This window comes from Alosa alosa, chromosome 8, assembly GCF_017589495.1.
Source record: "Alosa alosa isolate M-15738 ecotype Scorff River chromosome 8, AALO_Geno_1.1, whole genome shotgun sequence".
Taxonomy (NCBI): domain Eukaryota; kingdom Metazoa; phylum Chordata; class Actinopteri; order Clupeiformes; family Clupeidae; genus Alosa; species Alosa alosa.
In genome coordinates, this window is record NC_063196.1 from 32,880,251 (window position 1) to 32,895,834 (window position 15,584).

Consider the following 15,584-nt stretch of genomic DNA (forward strand, 5'->3'; position numbering starts at 1 on the left):
TGGTTTTAAGTTTTTGTTTTGAATACGAAGGCTTGGGTAACATGCATGTAAATATTAGCCATAAAGGGTACTAAATGAGAAACATGGAATAAAAAATATATATAAATATATATATTATATAATACAACTTAACTTAACAACGACTTGTCAGTGTTGTGTGCCAAACAGAACTGCAACATCCCGCGCTTATTTGTTTTTCAACACGGATGTGACATCACTCGAGTTTTTTTTGCTGTCGGTGCCTGGAAACAGAGAAAGTAAACAAATACGCATGTGCAGATAATCATGGCGGCGCCTGTGCGGCCATAGATTTTTCCGGTAGCATCACGGGGCTGTCAATTTTTCTCTACAGACAGATATTCACTGAAGAACGAACGTTAGGTATTATTTGAACTTTCATAACAAGCTCAGCATGTCTGCGACCGAAGAGGATACAGAGTTACGGGATCTTTTAATTCAGAATCTGGAAAACAGTGGCGTTCTCAACAAAATCAAGGTAACATCAGAGAATGTCTAACATTAACTAATGCTAGTGAGCTAATAATAATGTTGACGTTTCTGTTGGACTTGTAACGTTACAGCAGTTCAGGTTAGCCTGCTAGCATACAGCTTATTATCAACGCTAAGTCGTGAGTATGTAACCGTAGTTTATGTTGTCAGTTTATGGTCAGCCTTATTATTCCGGCCATATGAATTGCATGCGAATCCCTTATTTGTTGGTTTGCGCTAAAATATTAGCCGACTGTAGGAAGTGCTAAGCTAACTCTTAGCATCAAAGTTGTAATTAACCTTAACGTTAGATACTTCGCTTCTTTTGAAAACCCTTGAGATCTCACTGTATCAGGTATCTGGAAAGTAACGTTGTAACCGGCTGAATAAGTCGATCTAGGTTGTGGCTGTTTTTGTGGCTTGCTTGGTAACTTTAGGAACATGCTAACACAAGTTCCGTAAACGTTAGGTATGCCCTCTTCCTGCAACCAATAGCAGCGACGTAACCTTTGGCACCAACGCCGCAAAAGTTGCGGGAAAGCATCATACTAGCCTATTTCATGGATGTCCTGACTGGAAAACAATAAGCCGGTCACTGGTGCATTGGGCTTGACGGCATTTAGAGATCTGCAGTTAGTGCTGCCATCATCTGTAAAAGTTTATTATGCTAGCAGGAGAGTCAACGTTAACCTGGCCTCGTTGAAGAGGAGCACTAGTAATATAGTTGACTTTACTGTAAGTTCCAAGTGCCGATTTGTAAGGTCTGCATCTAATGTGTGAACCCATCACTGCGCCTTTTAACTTACAGTGACATATAGCCATATTCAACTGTATGTTTTTTTCCACTTTCGCAAACACCCCAAAACATGCACCGCTAACTTTACCCACTCTGCCTTTTATGTCTCCTCTTTTCTCCCTCCCTTTTCGTCCTCCTCTCTTTCTTGTTTGTACTCGTATGTCCTAGATAGAGATAGATAGATAGATACTTTATTGATCCCCAGGGGAAATTCAAGAAGGGTAAATGGTCCTGGCTTTCATGCCCTCCTTCACACCTTGTGCTTGGGGCAGATGAGGCCAAAGGCCTTAGCTTCTGTGCACTCAGCTCTGGAACTAGCTCCTCTGTGACATCAAGATAGTGCCGCTGTTGGCAGTTTCAAATCTAGACATAAGACCAAACTGTTCTTAGATGCTTTCTACTTGCCTTGCCTCTGAGCTGGGCCCTGATCCATTGTTTCTCCTGTTTGAGCAAGTTTTTGTTGGCAACGCAATATGAAAGAGAAACCACCTTTCTGTGTTGTTGGCTGCAACATCGTCTCTGGGTACATAGCTAGTTCTGTGTAGTAGATTATTATCAGTATGCTCTAAAGCTACAGTATATGTGCTCTAAGACTAGTGCCAACTCCAACCGTGCTGTGTGCGTATTAGAGTGCTACTGGTCAGTATGCTCCATGGTAACCTCAGTACTTTAGGGTCGCTACAATGTAGCTAGTGTACTGTGATGTTTAGTGTGTCCTTCTTTCACATGCCTCAGGCATTAGCCTCTGGCCCAACGAGGAGAGGTACCACAGAGCCAAATGAAATTAAACACAATCATGTGATCATGTGTCCCATACACACAGTAGTGTGATCATGTGTCCCATACACACAATCATGTGATCATGTGTCCCATAAACACAGTGGTGTGATCATGTGTCCCATACAGGCAGAGCTGAGGGCTGCAGTGTTTGTGGCCTTAGAGGAGCAGGAAAAACAGGTAACTCACGCACATGTACCCCACACACACACACACACACACACACACACACACACACACACACTCTTATGCACCACATGCACCCCCCCCCCCACACACACACACACATAGGATAGGGGAGGGTTTGTGAGTTGATCAATGGAGTCTATATGATTTATTGTTTTTGATAATAATGATGTTACTAATATGTTGATGTTGTTATTGTGTTTATCCCTGTTATGTTTATTATTACTAACTCAATGCTGTTTGTGCTCTCACAGGAGAAGCCTCCTCTGGAAAATGAATGTCTTAAGAAATGCCTCAGCACTAAAGATGGTGAGTGTGTGTGTGTGTGTGAGTGAGTGTGTGGCCATAGGAAGTCAGACGCACAAAGTTAATTAATAAAAGATAGATAGATAGATAGATAGATAGATAGATAGATAGATAGATGAGAATTTAACACTGGTTGCATGTGATTGGTTTATTCAGTTTCACTTCACTGGAGAGGTCTCAGAGTCCCCACTTTGACGTAGCGTCCCGCTACCTATATCTCCGCCGAACTCGGGGCCCAGAGAGAGAGAGTGTATATCCACTCACACCTGTATATGTGTTATGTGTTGTGGTAACTGTCTCTTGATGTGGTGTGTGTGGTTAGGGTGTAAGTGCTATAGTTTCACATATTGCATGTTATGTGTGTGTTGGTGTGGTGCATGTGTGAGAAAGAGAAAGTGAGTAGGGTGCGATTCATGAGAGAATCAGAGCGGGGGTGCTGTTGAAACCTTTTGTAATCATCGCTGCTTTGGTGACCTCACTTCTGCTCCAGGACAAAGGCACTTAATTTAGCTATTCTCGCTTGGCAGCTGAAACCCTGACATGTTTGCTCTGAATAAAACTTCAACTTCGGTAAGAAGTTTGTCCAACTGTTCACATTCCCTTTTCCAACCACTCTGCAGTAATCTACAGTTTTTATGGAAATAATTTACGAACCACATCGGCCATACAGTTGCCCACAAAGCTTCTATTTCTTGCAGCTGTTAGGCTAAAACATATGCTACATAAATAGCTTGTTTACATAGCTAAATGCTTAAATGTAAAAAGTGTAGCCTGCTGTTTGTTTGCGTATTACAGATCATTTCTTGAAGTTATTTCTCCACTGCTCATTGATGGATCAAAAGAGTTGATGTAATTTCGATTGATTTCGACTTAAAATCGAAATCGTGACACCCCTATTGGTTACAGTCTATATTCTGGAATGCCATGCATGATCAATAAGCTACTTGTCCTCAGTTCCACAGTCACCTGTATATGTTTGTGTTTTGGTAGCTCTGTCCCTTGATGTGGGGGGTGTGGTGAGGTTGGAGGTGCTGTATGCTCACATATTACGTGTGCGTGGGAATTATGGTGTGTGCGTGTGTGTGCGTGTGTGTGCGTGTGCGTGCGTGTGTGTGCGCGCGCACGTGTGCGTTTGTTCGTGCGCATAAAAGAGAGTGTGAGTGTATATCCATTCACACACACCTGTATACGTTTTATGTTTTGTCACTGTCTCTTAATGTGGTATGTGTGTTTGCCCGTGTGTGTGTGTGTTCTCCTCTCAGGTCGTCTGGCAGCCAGTCTCATCTTGGACTTCATGCAGGTGTATAACCTAGACTTCACCCAGGCTGTCTTCCAACCAGAGATCAACTCGGTATGTCATCATTCAGTGCACATTTATTTACTGCATGGGGGTCTTATTTACAACAAATTATCTTCTCGTGCTCTCTCTCTCTCTCTATCTATCTATCTATCTATCTATCTATATACAGTATATACGTTCATTGACATTATTATTTTAGCAGTTGTGTGCAATTTCTGTCTGCCACTTTCATTATGTGAAGGAGTTTGTTAAAAATGATAAAAGACACACACAGATAGATATCACCTCTCTCTGATAGTGTGTGTGTAATGAGTTTGTGGTCAGAGGAGGAACAAAACCAGCTGACATGTGTAAACGCACAGTTAACTTCCTCCCTCTGTGGGGTGCAGATGGGTGGATTATATTTGTTGTATGATGATGGAAACAACACACACATACACACACACACACACACACACACACACATACACACAGAGGCACATACACAGATAAGCTCCCACACATGCATACGAACACACACCCACAAACACATGCATACACATGCATACACACACACACACACACACATACACACAGAGAGGCACATACACAGATAAGCTCCCACACATGCATACGAACACACACCCACAAACACATGCATACACATGCATACACACGCACACGCATACGCATACGCATACGCATACGTGCACACAGACCAAGACTAACTGTCTCTCTCTGCAGTGTGTAGACTGACACACAAACACAGATGCACACACACACACCAAGACTAACTGTCTCTCTCTGCAGTCTGTAAACTGACACATACACACACACACACACACCAAGACTAACTGTCTCTGCAGTCTGTAGACGGGCGTGAAACTGACAAACACACACGCACAGACACACACACACACATCAAGACTGTCTCTCTCTGCAGTCTGTAGACGGGCGTGAGACTGACACACACACACACACACACACACACACCAAGACTGTCTCTCTCTGCAGTCTGTAGACGGGCGTGAGACTGACACACGCCACACACACACACACACACACATCAAGACTAAGTGTCTCTCTGCAGTCTGTAGACGGGCGTGAGAGTGTGTGCCGAGACCTGGGTGTGCATGATGGAGACAGCAGCAGGAGTAGCCCTCTCTTACTAGAGGTTATCAGGAGGAGTCGCCATAGAGAGAAATCCCACCCTTCCACCAGTGAGGTAAGTAAACACACACACACACACACACATCTGACTTTCTCCAACTTTTGCACATCTCCATAGAACTTTTTATTTATTATTTTGGATTTCTCCTCCATCTATCTACCCATGTCCTTGATTGCCTAGCTTTTCTGCCCCCATCCCCAACACACACACACACACACACACACACACACACACACTTACATCATCACTGTCATCACCTCACATACATACAGCACACTGCTTGCTACAGTAAGCCTCCTCTACATACTTGCTGCACACTGCCCCCCCCCCCCCCCCTCCCTACATACACAGCATATTGTCTTCAGGATCTCCTCCAACACACATCCTCTACATACTTACAGCACACTGCCCTCACCTACCCACACACTACACACACACACACACACACACAGACACCAAGCCCACAATAATAATAATAATACAGTACCCCTCCCTTCACCTACCCACAGCACACTCTCATGAGGAAGCTCCAACACACATAATATTGCACACTGCCCTCTCCCCCACACAGCACACCATCCCATCTCCCTGGTCATCCCCCAACACACACACAAAAACAACACACACACACTTACATCATCACTGTCATCACCTCACATACATACAGCACACCGTTTTGCTACAGTAAGCCTCTACTGCTGCACACTGCCCCCTCCCCCTCCTACATACACAGCATATTGTCTTCAGGATCTCCTCCAACACACATCCTCTACATACTTACAGCACACTGCCCTCACCTACCCACACACTACACACACACACACACACACACAGACACTGCTCCATTCCCCTCCCGCCCACACACACATCTTCACTGTCATCACTCACATACATCATACATACAGTACTCTGCTTGCAATAGTAAGTCCCTTCACCATACTTGCAGCACAGCACACTCTCATGAGGAAGCTTCTCCAACACACATATTGCACACTGCCCTCTCCCCACATACACAGCACACTATCCCATCTCCCCTGTCATCCCCCCAACACACACACCAAGACCCCTGCAGTTGGGTTAGCCCCTTGAGCCGTGGATCTGCCCAGGTTTTCTTGCTTGGTAAGGGAGTTTTTCCTTGCCCTGTTGCTCTTGGGTGCTCCTTGTTGGTGCCCCCAATCCCAATCCTCCCCCACCTTTCTTATGCAGCCCTTGCCACTTAATCTACTAAACCCCTCTTCTACTGCACTTTTTACCGCCCCATAAATGCACAAATACGCACTAGACATAATTTCACTGCATTTCTTACTTTCAGTAACTATATGCATGTGACAATAAACTTCCTTGTATCCTTGAAGTATTAGGCTAGAGTCTGTTGGCGATATTTTAGCATTGTGAAGCATTAGGCTAGAGTCTGTTGGTAGCATTGTGAAGCATTAGGCTAGAGTCTGTAATATTATAGCATTGTAAAGCATTAGGCTAGAGTCTGTTGGTAGCATTGTGAAGCATTAGGCTAGAGTCTGTTGGTAGCATTGTGAAGCATTAGGCTGGAGTCTGTAATATTATAGCATTGTAAAGCATTAGGCTAGAGTCTGTTGGTAGCATTGTGAAGCATTAGGCTAGAGTCTGTAATATTATAGCATTGTAAAGCATTAGGCTAGAGTCTGTTGGTAGCATTGTGAAGCATTAGGCTAGAGTATGTTGGTAGCATTGTGAAGCATTAGGCTGGAGTCTGTTGGTAGCATTGTGAAGCATTAGGCTGGAGTCTGTTGGTAGCATTGTGAAGCATTAGGCTAGAGTCTGTTGGCAATATTGTAGCATTGTGAAGCATTAGGTTAGAGTCTTCATATAACAAAAGCCTTCTCCGCTGCTTGTGTGAAACTGATCCTGCTGCTGGTGCTGACAACACTTAATAAACGGCACTGTGGAAATACAGTATATACTTGATTAAGTGCCGTTAAAATGTATAGGCAATTATGGCTATTTAAAACATATGTCAGGCAGATTTACTGTATGTCCGCCATTCTGGAATATTACCGGACATTTTGTCCAGCCAAAAAGACAAGTCTTGCCTAACCTCACACACACACACACACATACACATACACATACACATACACAAACATACATACATACATAGACACACACACACACACACATACAAACATACATACATACATACATAGACACACACACACTCACCACACAAACAAGTTCTGGTGCTCCGTGAAGCTGCAATGATTCTACTGACTGCTGTTTCTTTCTTGTCCTTCTTTTCTCCCCTCTCTCTTTCTCTCTCTCTTCCTCCTCCCCTCCCTCTCTCTCTCTCTCTTTCTCTCTCTCTTCCTCCTCCCTCCCTCTCTCTCTCTCTTTCTCTCTCTCTTCCTCCTCCTCCCTCTCTCTCTCTTTCTCTCTCTCTTCCTCCTCCCCTCCCTCTCTCTCTCTCTCTTTCTCTCTCTCTTCCTCCTCCCCTCCCTCTCTCTCTCTCTTTCTCTCTCTCTTCCTCCTCCCTCCCTCTCTCTCTTCCTCCTCCCCTCCCTCTCTCTCTCTCTCTCTTTCTCTCTCTCTTCCTCCTCCCCTCCCTCTCTCTCTCTCTCTTTCTCTCTCTTCCTCCTCCCCTCCCTCTCTCTCTCCCTCCTCCCCCCATCTTCTCCTTTTCCTTTTGTTTTGTTCTCAGGGGGAGAAAGTCTCACAGGTAGCAAAGGTACCTCAGCAATATTGTTTTATATATAAGGTATAATAATTATATGTTGATCTTATCTTTCTCTTTTTTTGGAGCTAGACACTGAAAAAAGTGTTACATTCATTATGCTGTAGATAGGAGATTTACAGTGGTCAATTAAAAACCAAGCGAAATACCATTTGTTCTCCAAAACAAACAACAACAATGCATTTGTTGTACGTACAACAACACAACGTTGATGTTTCATTTTAAAGCTACTTCACTTTAACACATCATATTAACATAATTTACAGTGGATACACACACACACATTTCCAGTTTAACACCAGAGGGCAGAGTTTCCCAATTGCTGCAGTGTTTAGAGGGGAATGGGATATTCTTCCAGGAATTTGTGTGTGTTGGGACAGATTTGTCTTGTGGTCTTGGGGTTTAGGAGGTTATAAACCCCCCTAAAGAAGATTGATAGATAGAGAGAGTGTGAGCGAGTACTACAGTAGTGTGTGTGTGTCTACAGTAGTGGGTGGGTGCCTGAGTTTCCTGGAAGTGAGCAGTGAAGGTGAACAGAGACCAGATTTATGTTTCAAGTGTGTGTGTGTGACATGTTCCTCACCTCCGGACTGATCTAGGTCAGGCAGAGTCAGTGTGTGCGTGTGTGTGTAGACCACTGGCGCCTGTTCTCAGTTGTGTTTTGTTCTTGGGGTTTTTATTGAAAAACATGTGTGTCCTACTTACATTCACCTTGACATTCTTGCTGCGCTAGCTTTGGGGTCAGGTTTGGGGTTGCTGGCTCCCACTCCCAAAACAGACATTCTGAGATGGATACACACACACGCACATATATGCAAGCACCTTCCAAAAGTCTTGTGTGTCAATCTTTTGCTCTCTTGCTGTGTGCGTGCATGTGTGTGTGTTTATGTGTTTACACCACGGCCCTAGTTCCAAGTACACCACAGTTACAGCTACTGTACAGTTTACTCTTTAGCCAATGGGTACACTTTTAACAGAGGCTACAATAGACGCGGATGACCAGTCAAAGGACCATAGACGGCGTTGAACATTTGTGTCATGATACAAAATATTGAATTCAAGAAATTCACATAAAAATAAATGTACATTTCTTCTTTGCCGTTTAAGACATTGTAAACAAGTTGATATACTGTATACTTTTTTTTATTTTATTACGAAACTACATCATGACCTTAGGCTCCGTTCGAAACGGAAGACAGCTGCCGCCCTCCCTAAATAGGGAGCTGTCTCACTAGACACTAGGCATCATGCATCAAGAAAGACCGTAGCACTCTAGAATCTACTGTATGTCGTAAGAAAAATCCGGACGTTAAACTAAGTTTGCTTACGGAAGCTATAAGTATAAGTATATATACTTTTTTGATCCCGTGAGGGAAATTTGGTCTCTGCATTTAACCCAATCAGTGAATTAGTGAAACACAAACAGCACACAGTGGACACACAGTGAGGTGAAGCACACACTAATCCCGGCGCAGTGAGCTGCCTGCTTCAACGGCGGCGCTCGGGGAGCAGTGAGGGGTTAGGTGCCTTGCTCAAGGGCACTTCAGCCGCAACCCTCCGGTTACAAGTCCAGAGTGCTAACCAGTGGGCCACGGCTGCCCCATTTAATAATAAAGTCAAAGTCAAAGTCAGCTTTATTGTCAATTTCTTCACATGTTCCAGACATACAAAGAGATCGAAATTACGTTTCTCACTATCCCACGGTGAAGACAAGACATATTTTACCAATTTTAAGTCCACAGACAAACATAACATTCAAGTAAACAAAAAAGTAAGTAAATAAGTAAATAAGAGGTCACATATAATAATGAAAAAATAAGAGCAGCAAAATTTTGTTTGAAATTGTGCATAGACAGTCAGTAAAAAACTAGTGCAAAGTCAGGCCAATAAGAGGCTTGGGTAGTTCTGTTTTGACCTGAGTAATAAAGAAAGTGGCATAGTGGTGCAAGTTATGTAAGAGCAGCAGAAGTGTTGTGTTTTCAGGACAACAACACCAAGTTGTAAAGTGTACAAGTGTGCAAGTGTTCAAGTGTGCAAGTGGAGTAGTGCAGGGCCATTGTGGGTCCAATGTCCAGGATGTTATGTAGCTGAGGGGTGGAGGGGAGAGGAGGGAGAGAGTTCAGCATCCTTACAGCTTGGTGTATGAAGCTGTTGGTGAGTCTGGTAGTGGGGGCGCAGGCTTCTGTACCTCTTCCCAGAGGGCAGTAGATCAAACAGATTGTGGCCGGGGTGACTTGCATCACTCACAATTTTGGTGCCTTTAAGGGTGAGGTGGGTGGTGTAAATGTCCTTCAGGGAGGGGAAAGCACCAATGATCCTTCCAGCTGTGTTCACTATGCTGCAGGGCTTTCCTGTTGTATTCAGTGCAGCTTCCGCCCACACAGCGATACAGCTGGAGAGGATGCTCTCAATGGTGCCTCGGTAGAATGTGGTCATGATGGCTGGTGGAGCACTTGCTTTCGCCTGAGTTTCCGCAGGAAGTACGGCGGCGCTGAGCTCTCTTAGCCAGTGATGCAGTGTTGGTGGTCCAGGAGAGGTCTTCACTGATGTGCACCCCAGGAATTTGGTGCTGCTCGCTCTCTCCACCACAGCACCGTCGATGGTCAGTGGCAGGTGTTGGGTGTGACCTCTCCCGGAAGTCAACAACAATCTCTTTGGTCTTGCTGGCGTTCAGCAGGAGGTTGTTGTCCCTGCACCACGTGGTCAGATGGTCGACCTCCAACCTGTATTGAGTCTCGTCGCCCTTGGTGATGAGACCCACCAGAGTTGTGTCGTCAGCAAATTTCACTATGTGATTGTTGCTGTAGGTTGCAGTGCAGTCATCGTCAGCAGGGTGAAGAGTAGCGGACTGAGCACGCGCGCCTTGGGGGGGGCCCCCAGCTCAGTGTGATGCTGCTTGAGGTATTGTTGCCAACACGCATTACTACTTGGGGCCTCTGACAGAGGAAGTCCAGTAGCCAGTTGCAGAGGTAGGTACTGAGTCCCAGTTTGTCGAGTTTGCAGATGAGTTGTTGTGGTAAAAAGTAAAAGTGTTGTGGTATAAAGTAAAAGGAATGCTATTACTGCCCGTCCCCTATTTCCGCTCTGTTATGTGTATGTGTCACTTAATATACATTTCTATACAAACCAAGACGGCATATTCCCAAAGAAACGCAAGTACCCACACCATAAGTGTATCTAAATTAGCCATGTACCAAAAATTACATTTTACCGTGACTTGAAGAGCTGTAAACAGTGTTGTTTGGCTGCGTGTAGAAATCCGCTTGGAGCTCCAGTGGAATTTTCATTTGCGACGAGAATTCTCGGTCTAACCGTTCATGTGCCGTGTGAAAGGGCGGAAATAGGCACCCACCAGCCAAGCACTAAACTCCGAGCGTGGTAAACAAAATCAGATGTTTCAGGCCCCAGTAAGAACCAAACCAGATTCGGTTCAAATCTACACACCTATGACTACTGAAAAATTAATTTATCAAATTTTATTTTGAAGTATTAAAAACATTGTTGTTTTAGAATTTTCGAACGTAAGGGGCGGTAGTTGGTGCTTTTACAATAGCAGGCTAACGGTAGAGGTTTGACGGGCGGTACATATATCAGAACAGACGCTAACAATGGTATAATCAGATAGTAAAGCATGTATTTCTTGCTGAAAATCTAAATCAAATACAACTTTCAGTTTTAAAGCCCAATTTTCGAAAGGGAGGTATTAAATTTAATATGGGACCACAGAGAGTAAAACGTCTCCATCTGGTTTCATGTATTGTTTTTTTTACCACAATTTTATAACCAGTGACCAGTTTACCTTTTGGGGGAAGCATTTGTTCTGTGCGGGTGTCACCTGCATTCCGTTGATCAAGTACTAGAAGGCTACTGGAAGAAGTGTAGTGGTTACAGAGTGAAGATGTTTTTCACAGGTGTCGTTAAAGGTGTGAAAACATGTCGTTTTCGTGTAGCCCAGGCCTGAGAGAGGTTTAAACGCCCTGTTCACCGTCCGGTGCAGCCTCAAGCCGGACGCTCATTTGTCATCCTTTTTGCAGGGTTCCTACGCAGTATGGAAAACCTGGAAAACTATGGAATTTTATTTTAGTAATTTCCAGGTCTGGATAAGTATGGAAAAAAGAAACAAGGGTATAGAGAAATATTTGTGTTTCCAGACTATTGCATCTATAGGACTAATCACTTCACTCAGGTCATAACTAGATGTACCGCATAGCGGTACAAAATATGACCGCCGCTCAGTCCTGTACATCCATTCCGCGAAAATAAATCATATAAATGAATTTGTCTCCATCTTCTACTCTATCCCCCACTCTTGAAACTTTTGTGTATGCTTGTTTGGAATGTGTGTTTGCGGGCCGTACACAAAGTAGCCTACTGGCGCTGCAAAGGTGAATAGATTTGTAGCACTTGCCAAAAAATTTGTAGCATTGTTATAAAAACTTTAAAATATCCTCAGAAAAAAAAATCTCCCACAAGGGGACCCTGGTACCAAAACCAAATCGAGAACCCCTGTTCTATGCAAGTGCCCTACACCATTGTGCACTGGTATGTTAAAACACTGGTAGACTTTTTTGATTTTGTAAAAGATAGCAAGACATGGATACTGCATTATCTGATAAACTGTTATTGCAAACAAATAATATTGTTTATGGTGATTTCTGAGGCCTCTGCCAGCAGTGCACTAGTCTCCAACATATGTAGGCTATGCTTGTATCTACAGAGAACTAAAAATGTGAGTGCACCTTCCAACACAGCACTTTCCCCAACGAAAAGTATCCAAGGGCTACCAATTTAATAATAAACATTATTATACAGCTCTTCACAATGCTAGTAGAACGCTCCATTGACATAGAATATGGTCAGAAAAATGTACAGAGAAGTTTGAAATATGCATGAAAAATTTTTGCTAAATGCATGAAATTCAAGCCTTACAGTGAAAGACGGATAGGCTACCTTCTGATCCTGTAATTAACGAAAGAAGTGGTTTATTTTAACACAGAGGAGAAGGACTCATTTGGCGCTCGCTGTAGCCTCGCAAAAATATTTGAGTGCTAGAATGTCCTAGTCGTAGCCTAACAATAATAATTCAATAGGACTATTTTCTGCTAAAACATTGCTACATATTTTACGTCCAATGTAGGCTATAGGCCTGCGAGACATGTAGGCTACAAAAAGACAATTACACATTCACGTCACAGTCAGGAATTATTTGAATAAGATGGTAGACTAATAAGTCTTTTATTTTATAAGACGGTAGACTACTACGTGATAACTGTTTGGCTGACAGCCTTTAAAGTAGGCTCAATTTCATTTCCAGTGAAAGGCTTTTTTATGTTTTAGCCTGTTACAGCAGGAATTAGTGCCTGGCATGTGGGGGCGTGGCATCACCATGGTTGCTTCCCATCGCAATGTCTGTCAACCGATGATATCGTCCATCGGCACAACCCTAGGACCGACAGAAAAAGAAAACAAGCGTTTTCGCAATCAGGTGGAAATACATGTTAAGTTGATCTGTTTGCATCTCTCCAGTGTGTGTTGCTGGCCTAGCCTACCCAACAGGGAAGTGAAAACCTGATCTGTCTGCGGCTTGCTTGCCAGCCTTTCCCAGTGCTTCTCAAAAGTTGTGAAATAATATCCACGTCTGTTGTCCAGATAAACCTCTTGTTAAGGATGTCTGTCACATGCTGGACTCATTTGGTTTTATGCAACATATTGATCAGTCCACTCATGTCCTCGGCCACACCCTTGACTTAATTTTAACTTATGGCCTGTCCATTCAAAATGTCAATATTGAGGATGCATACTTATTTTTCTATTTAGATGTCTTGAAAAGGTCTTAAAAGTCTTTAAATTTGCATTTGAAAAATGTGTAGATACCCTGAAATCACATTTCAACAGATTCAGCAGTAATTATTGATGTCATCCGCCATCTTTGTTTACTTTTCACAGCTGTTTCAGGCATTTGCGCAAAGGATTATGGGTAGCAGGGAGCATAAAGTGTGCATCAATGCTGCCTTCAAAAACGATTTGGTTATTCGGTAATTCTAAGATATCTTAGAAGGCAGCAAAAATAGTTTTTTTGGTTTCCAACCGTACTTGCTGCCTCACTCTCCAGTTAGATATCTTAAAAGGCAGTACTTTTTCCCGTTTCGAACAGAGCCATAGTGTCCTTGATGAAACATCACTATCATACTTCAACTTTACAGATGCATTGTTTTGTTGTATGTGTGTGTGCAGACAGACGGACACACACACACACACACACACACACACACACACACAGACACCCAAATTGCTTCCTACTGAAGTGCAGTACTTCTTATTTTTTAAATGTCAGAGTCTCATATCTCCGTTTGTTTACTCATTTACTGTGACAAACTCCATCAAACAGCCCTTGAGCTAGGCTATTGGTATGAGTACGCCATCAAACAGCCCTTGAGCTAGGCTATGCGTACCTGAATGCTGTACCTTTCTGCAGGTGTAAAGCTCTCCGGCATTGTACCTGAATACAGGTGTAAAGCTCTCAGGCACTATACCTGAATGCAGGTGTGGGCTAGGATGTTTCAGATTTGAAAATAGATAATTATAACAACTTTGAAAGTTTCTGATAACTTCTGGCACATACATGCACATTGAGCAAGGCACCGAACCCCTCACTGCTCCCCGAGCACCGCTGTTGTTGCAGGCAGCTCACTGCGCCGTGATTAGTGTGTGCTTCATCTCATTATGTGTTCACTGTGTGCTGAGTGTGTTTCACTAATTCACAGATTGGGATAAATGCAGAGACCAAATTTCCCTCACGGGATCAAAAGAGTATATATACTTATACTTATACATTACAGCAAGCCCACTAATTCAAGCATCCTTGTCCCGTAGGCCATATATTATATACTTATACTAATACTTTGCCCTGCTTCTCTACTATCCATGCCTTCCAGGGTCTGTAAATGGGAAATAAGCATTATAGCTGCCATAAATGATCCTAAATAGACACAGTACATTTATCCATTTAGCAGACATTGTTATCCAAAGAGACTTACATATGTTAACTACATTACATGGGATTACATTGTCCCCCGGAGGAACTGCATTACATGGGATTACATTGTCCTCTGGAGGAACTGCATTACATGGGATTACATTGTCCCCGGAGCAACTCGGGGTTAAGGACACAATGGTGGAAGCCGGAAATTGAACCCGTAAATAATCTGATACAAGTTGTTGCTTTTGTTCTGTATTATTTCACATTCTAGACGACTCATGTTGCAAGGTCACTGGCTGGGCTGTTAAGGGTCTTGTTGTTATAAGAGATCACTAAGGCCAATTTTAATGTCTCTCGTTGTTATGGGAACTGTTGTTATGGGAGATCACGAAGGCCAATTTTAATGTCTCTCGTTGTTATGGGAACTGTTGTTATGGGAGATCACGAAGGCCAATTTTAATGTCTCTCGTTATAGGAACTGTCTCCACGCCAGATTGCAGAGGCCCGAAGGAAGTTTGATGCACATTCCAAGGTGGCGTGCACTCCTGCACATCCTCACACACGCACACACACACACATGCACATGCACCAATAAAGCCCAGCTGCTGAAAAAAAATGGCATTGCTGCATTAAGTGGTGGTGTGTAATGTGTAGGATTGGAGTGAACGTTGATGGTGTCCAGAATCGTGTGTAATGTGATAGTGAATGTTGATCGTGTCCAGAGTCGTGTGTAACATGATACTCCTCTAACGCTGTCTTTTGCTCTCAGGACAAAGCTGGAGTGAAGACAGAGGCGCTTACTGCTGTGTTTCTAGACTTATGTCCAGCCTTTAGCCGGTAAACACACACACACACACACAAATAAATACATACATACAAATACACACACACACA

At 43.4% G+C, this 15,584-nt stretch overlaps 1 protein-coding gene across 5 annotated transcripts in view; it reads left to right on the forward strand.

The window, feature by feature from the left end:
• The first annotated feature begins 274 nt into the window (after window positions 1-274).
• The window catches only part of cep43 (centrosomal protein 43), a 37,212-nt gene continuing 21,902 nt past the window's right edge, over window positions 275-15,584 (forward strand). For 2 of the 5 annotated variants that reach the window (XM_048250482.1, XM_048250484.1), the window contains exons 1-8: window positions 275-496; window positions 2,192-2,242; window positions 2,503-2,557; window positions 3,817-3,905; window positions 4,924-5,058; window positions 7,679-7,735; window positions 15,166-15,222; window positions 15,460-15,527. In XM_048250482.1, the coding sequence (XP_048106439.1) occupies window positions 413-496; window positions 2,192-2,242; window positions 2,503-2,557; window positions 3,817-3,905; window positions 4,924-5,058; window positions 7,679-7,735; window positions 15,166-15,222; window positions 15,460-15,527 (596 nt within the window). In that variant the 5' untranslated portion in view covers window positions 275-412. Of the gene's footprint in view, window positions 497-2,191; window positions 2,243-2,502; window positions 2,558-3,816; window positions 3,906-4,847; window positions 4,863-4,923; window positions 5,059-7,678; window positions 7,736-15,165; window positions 15,223-15,459; window positions 15,528-15,584 lie in introns of all 5 variants that reach the window. The other 3 variants (XM_048250483.1, XM_048250485.1, XM_048250486.1) reach the window with 3 other exon arrangements.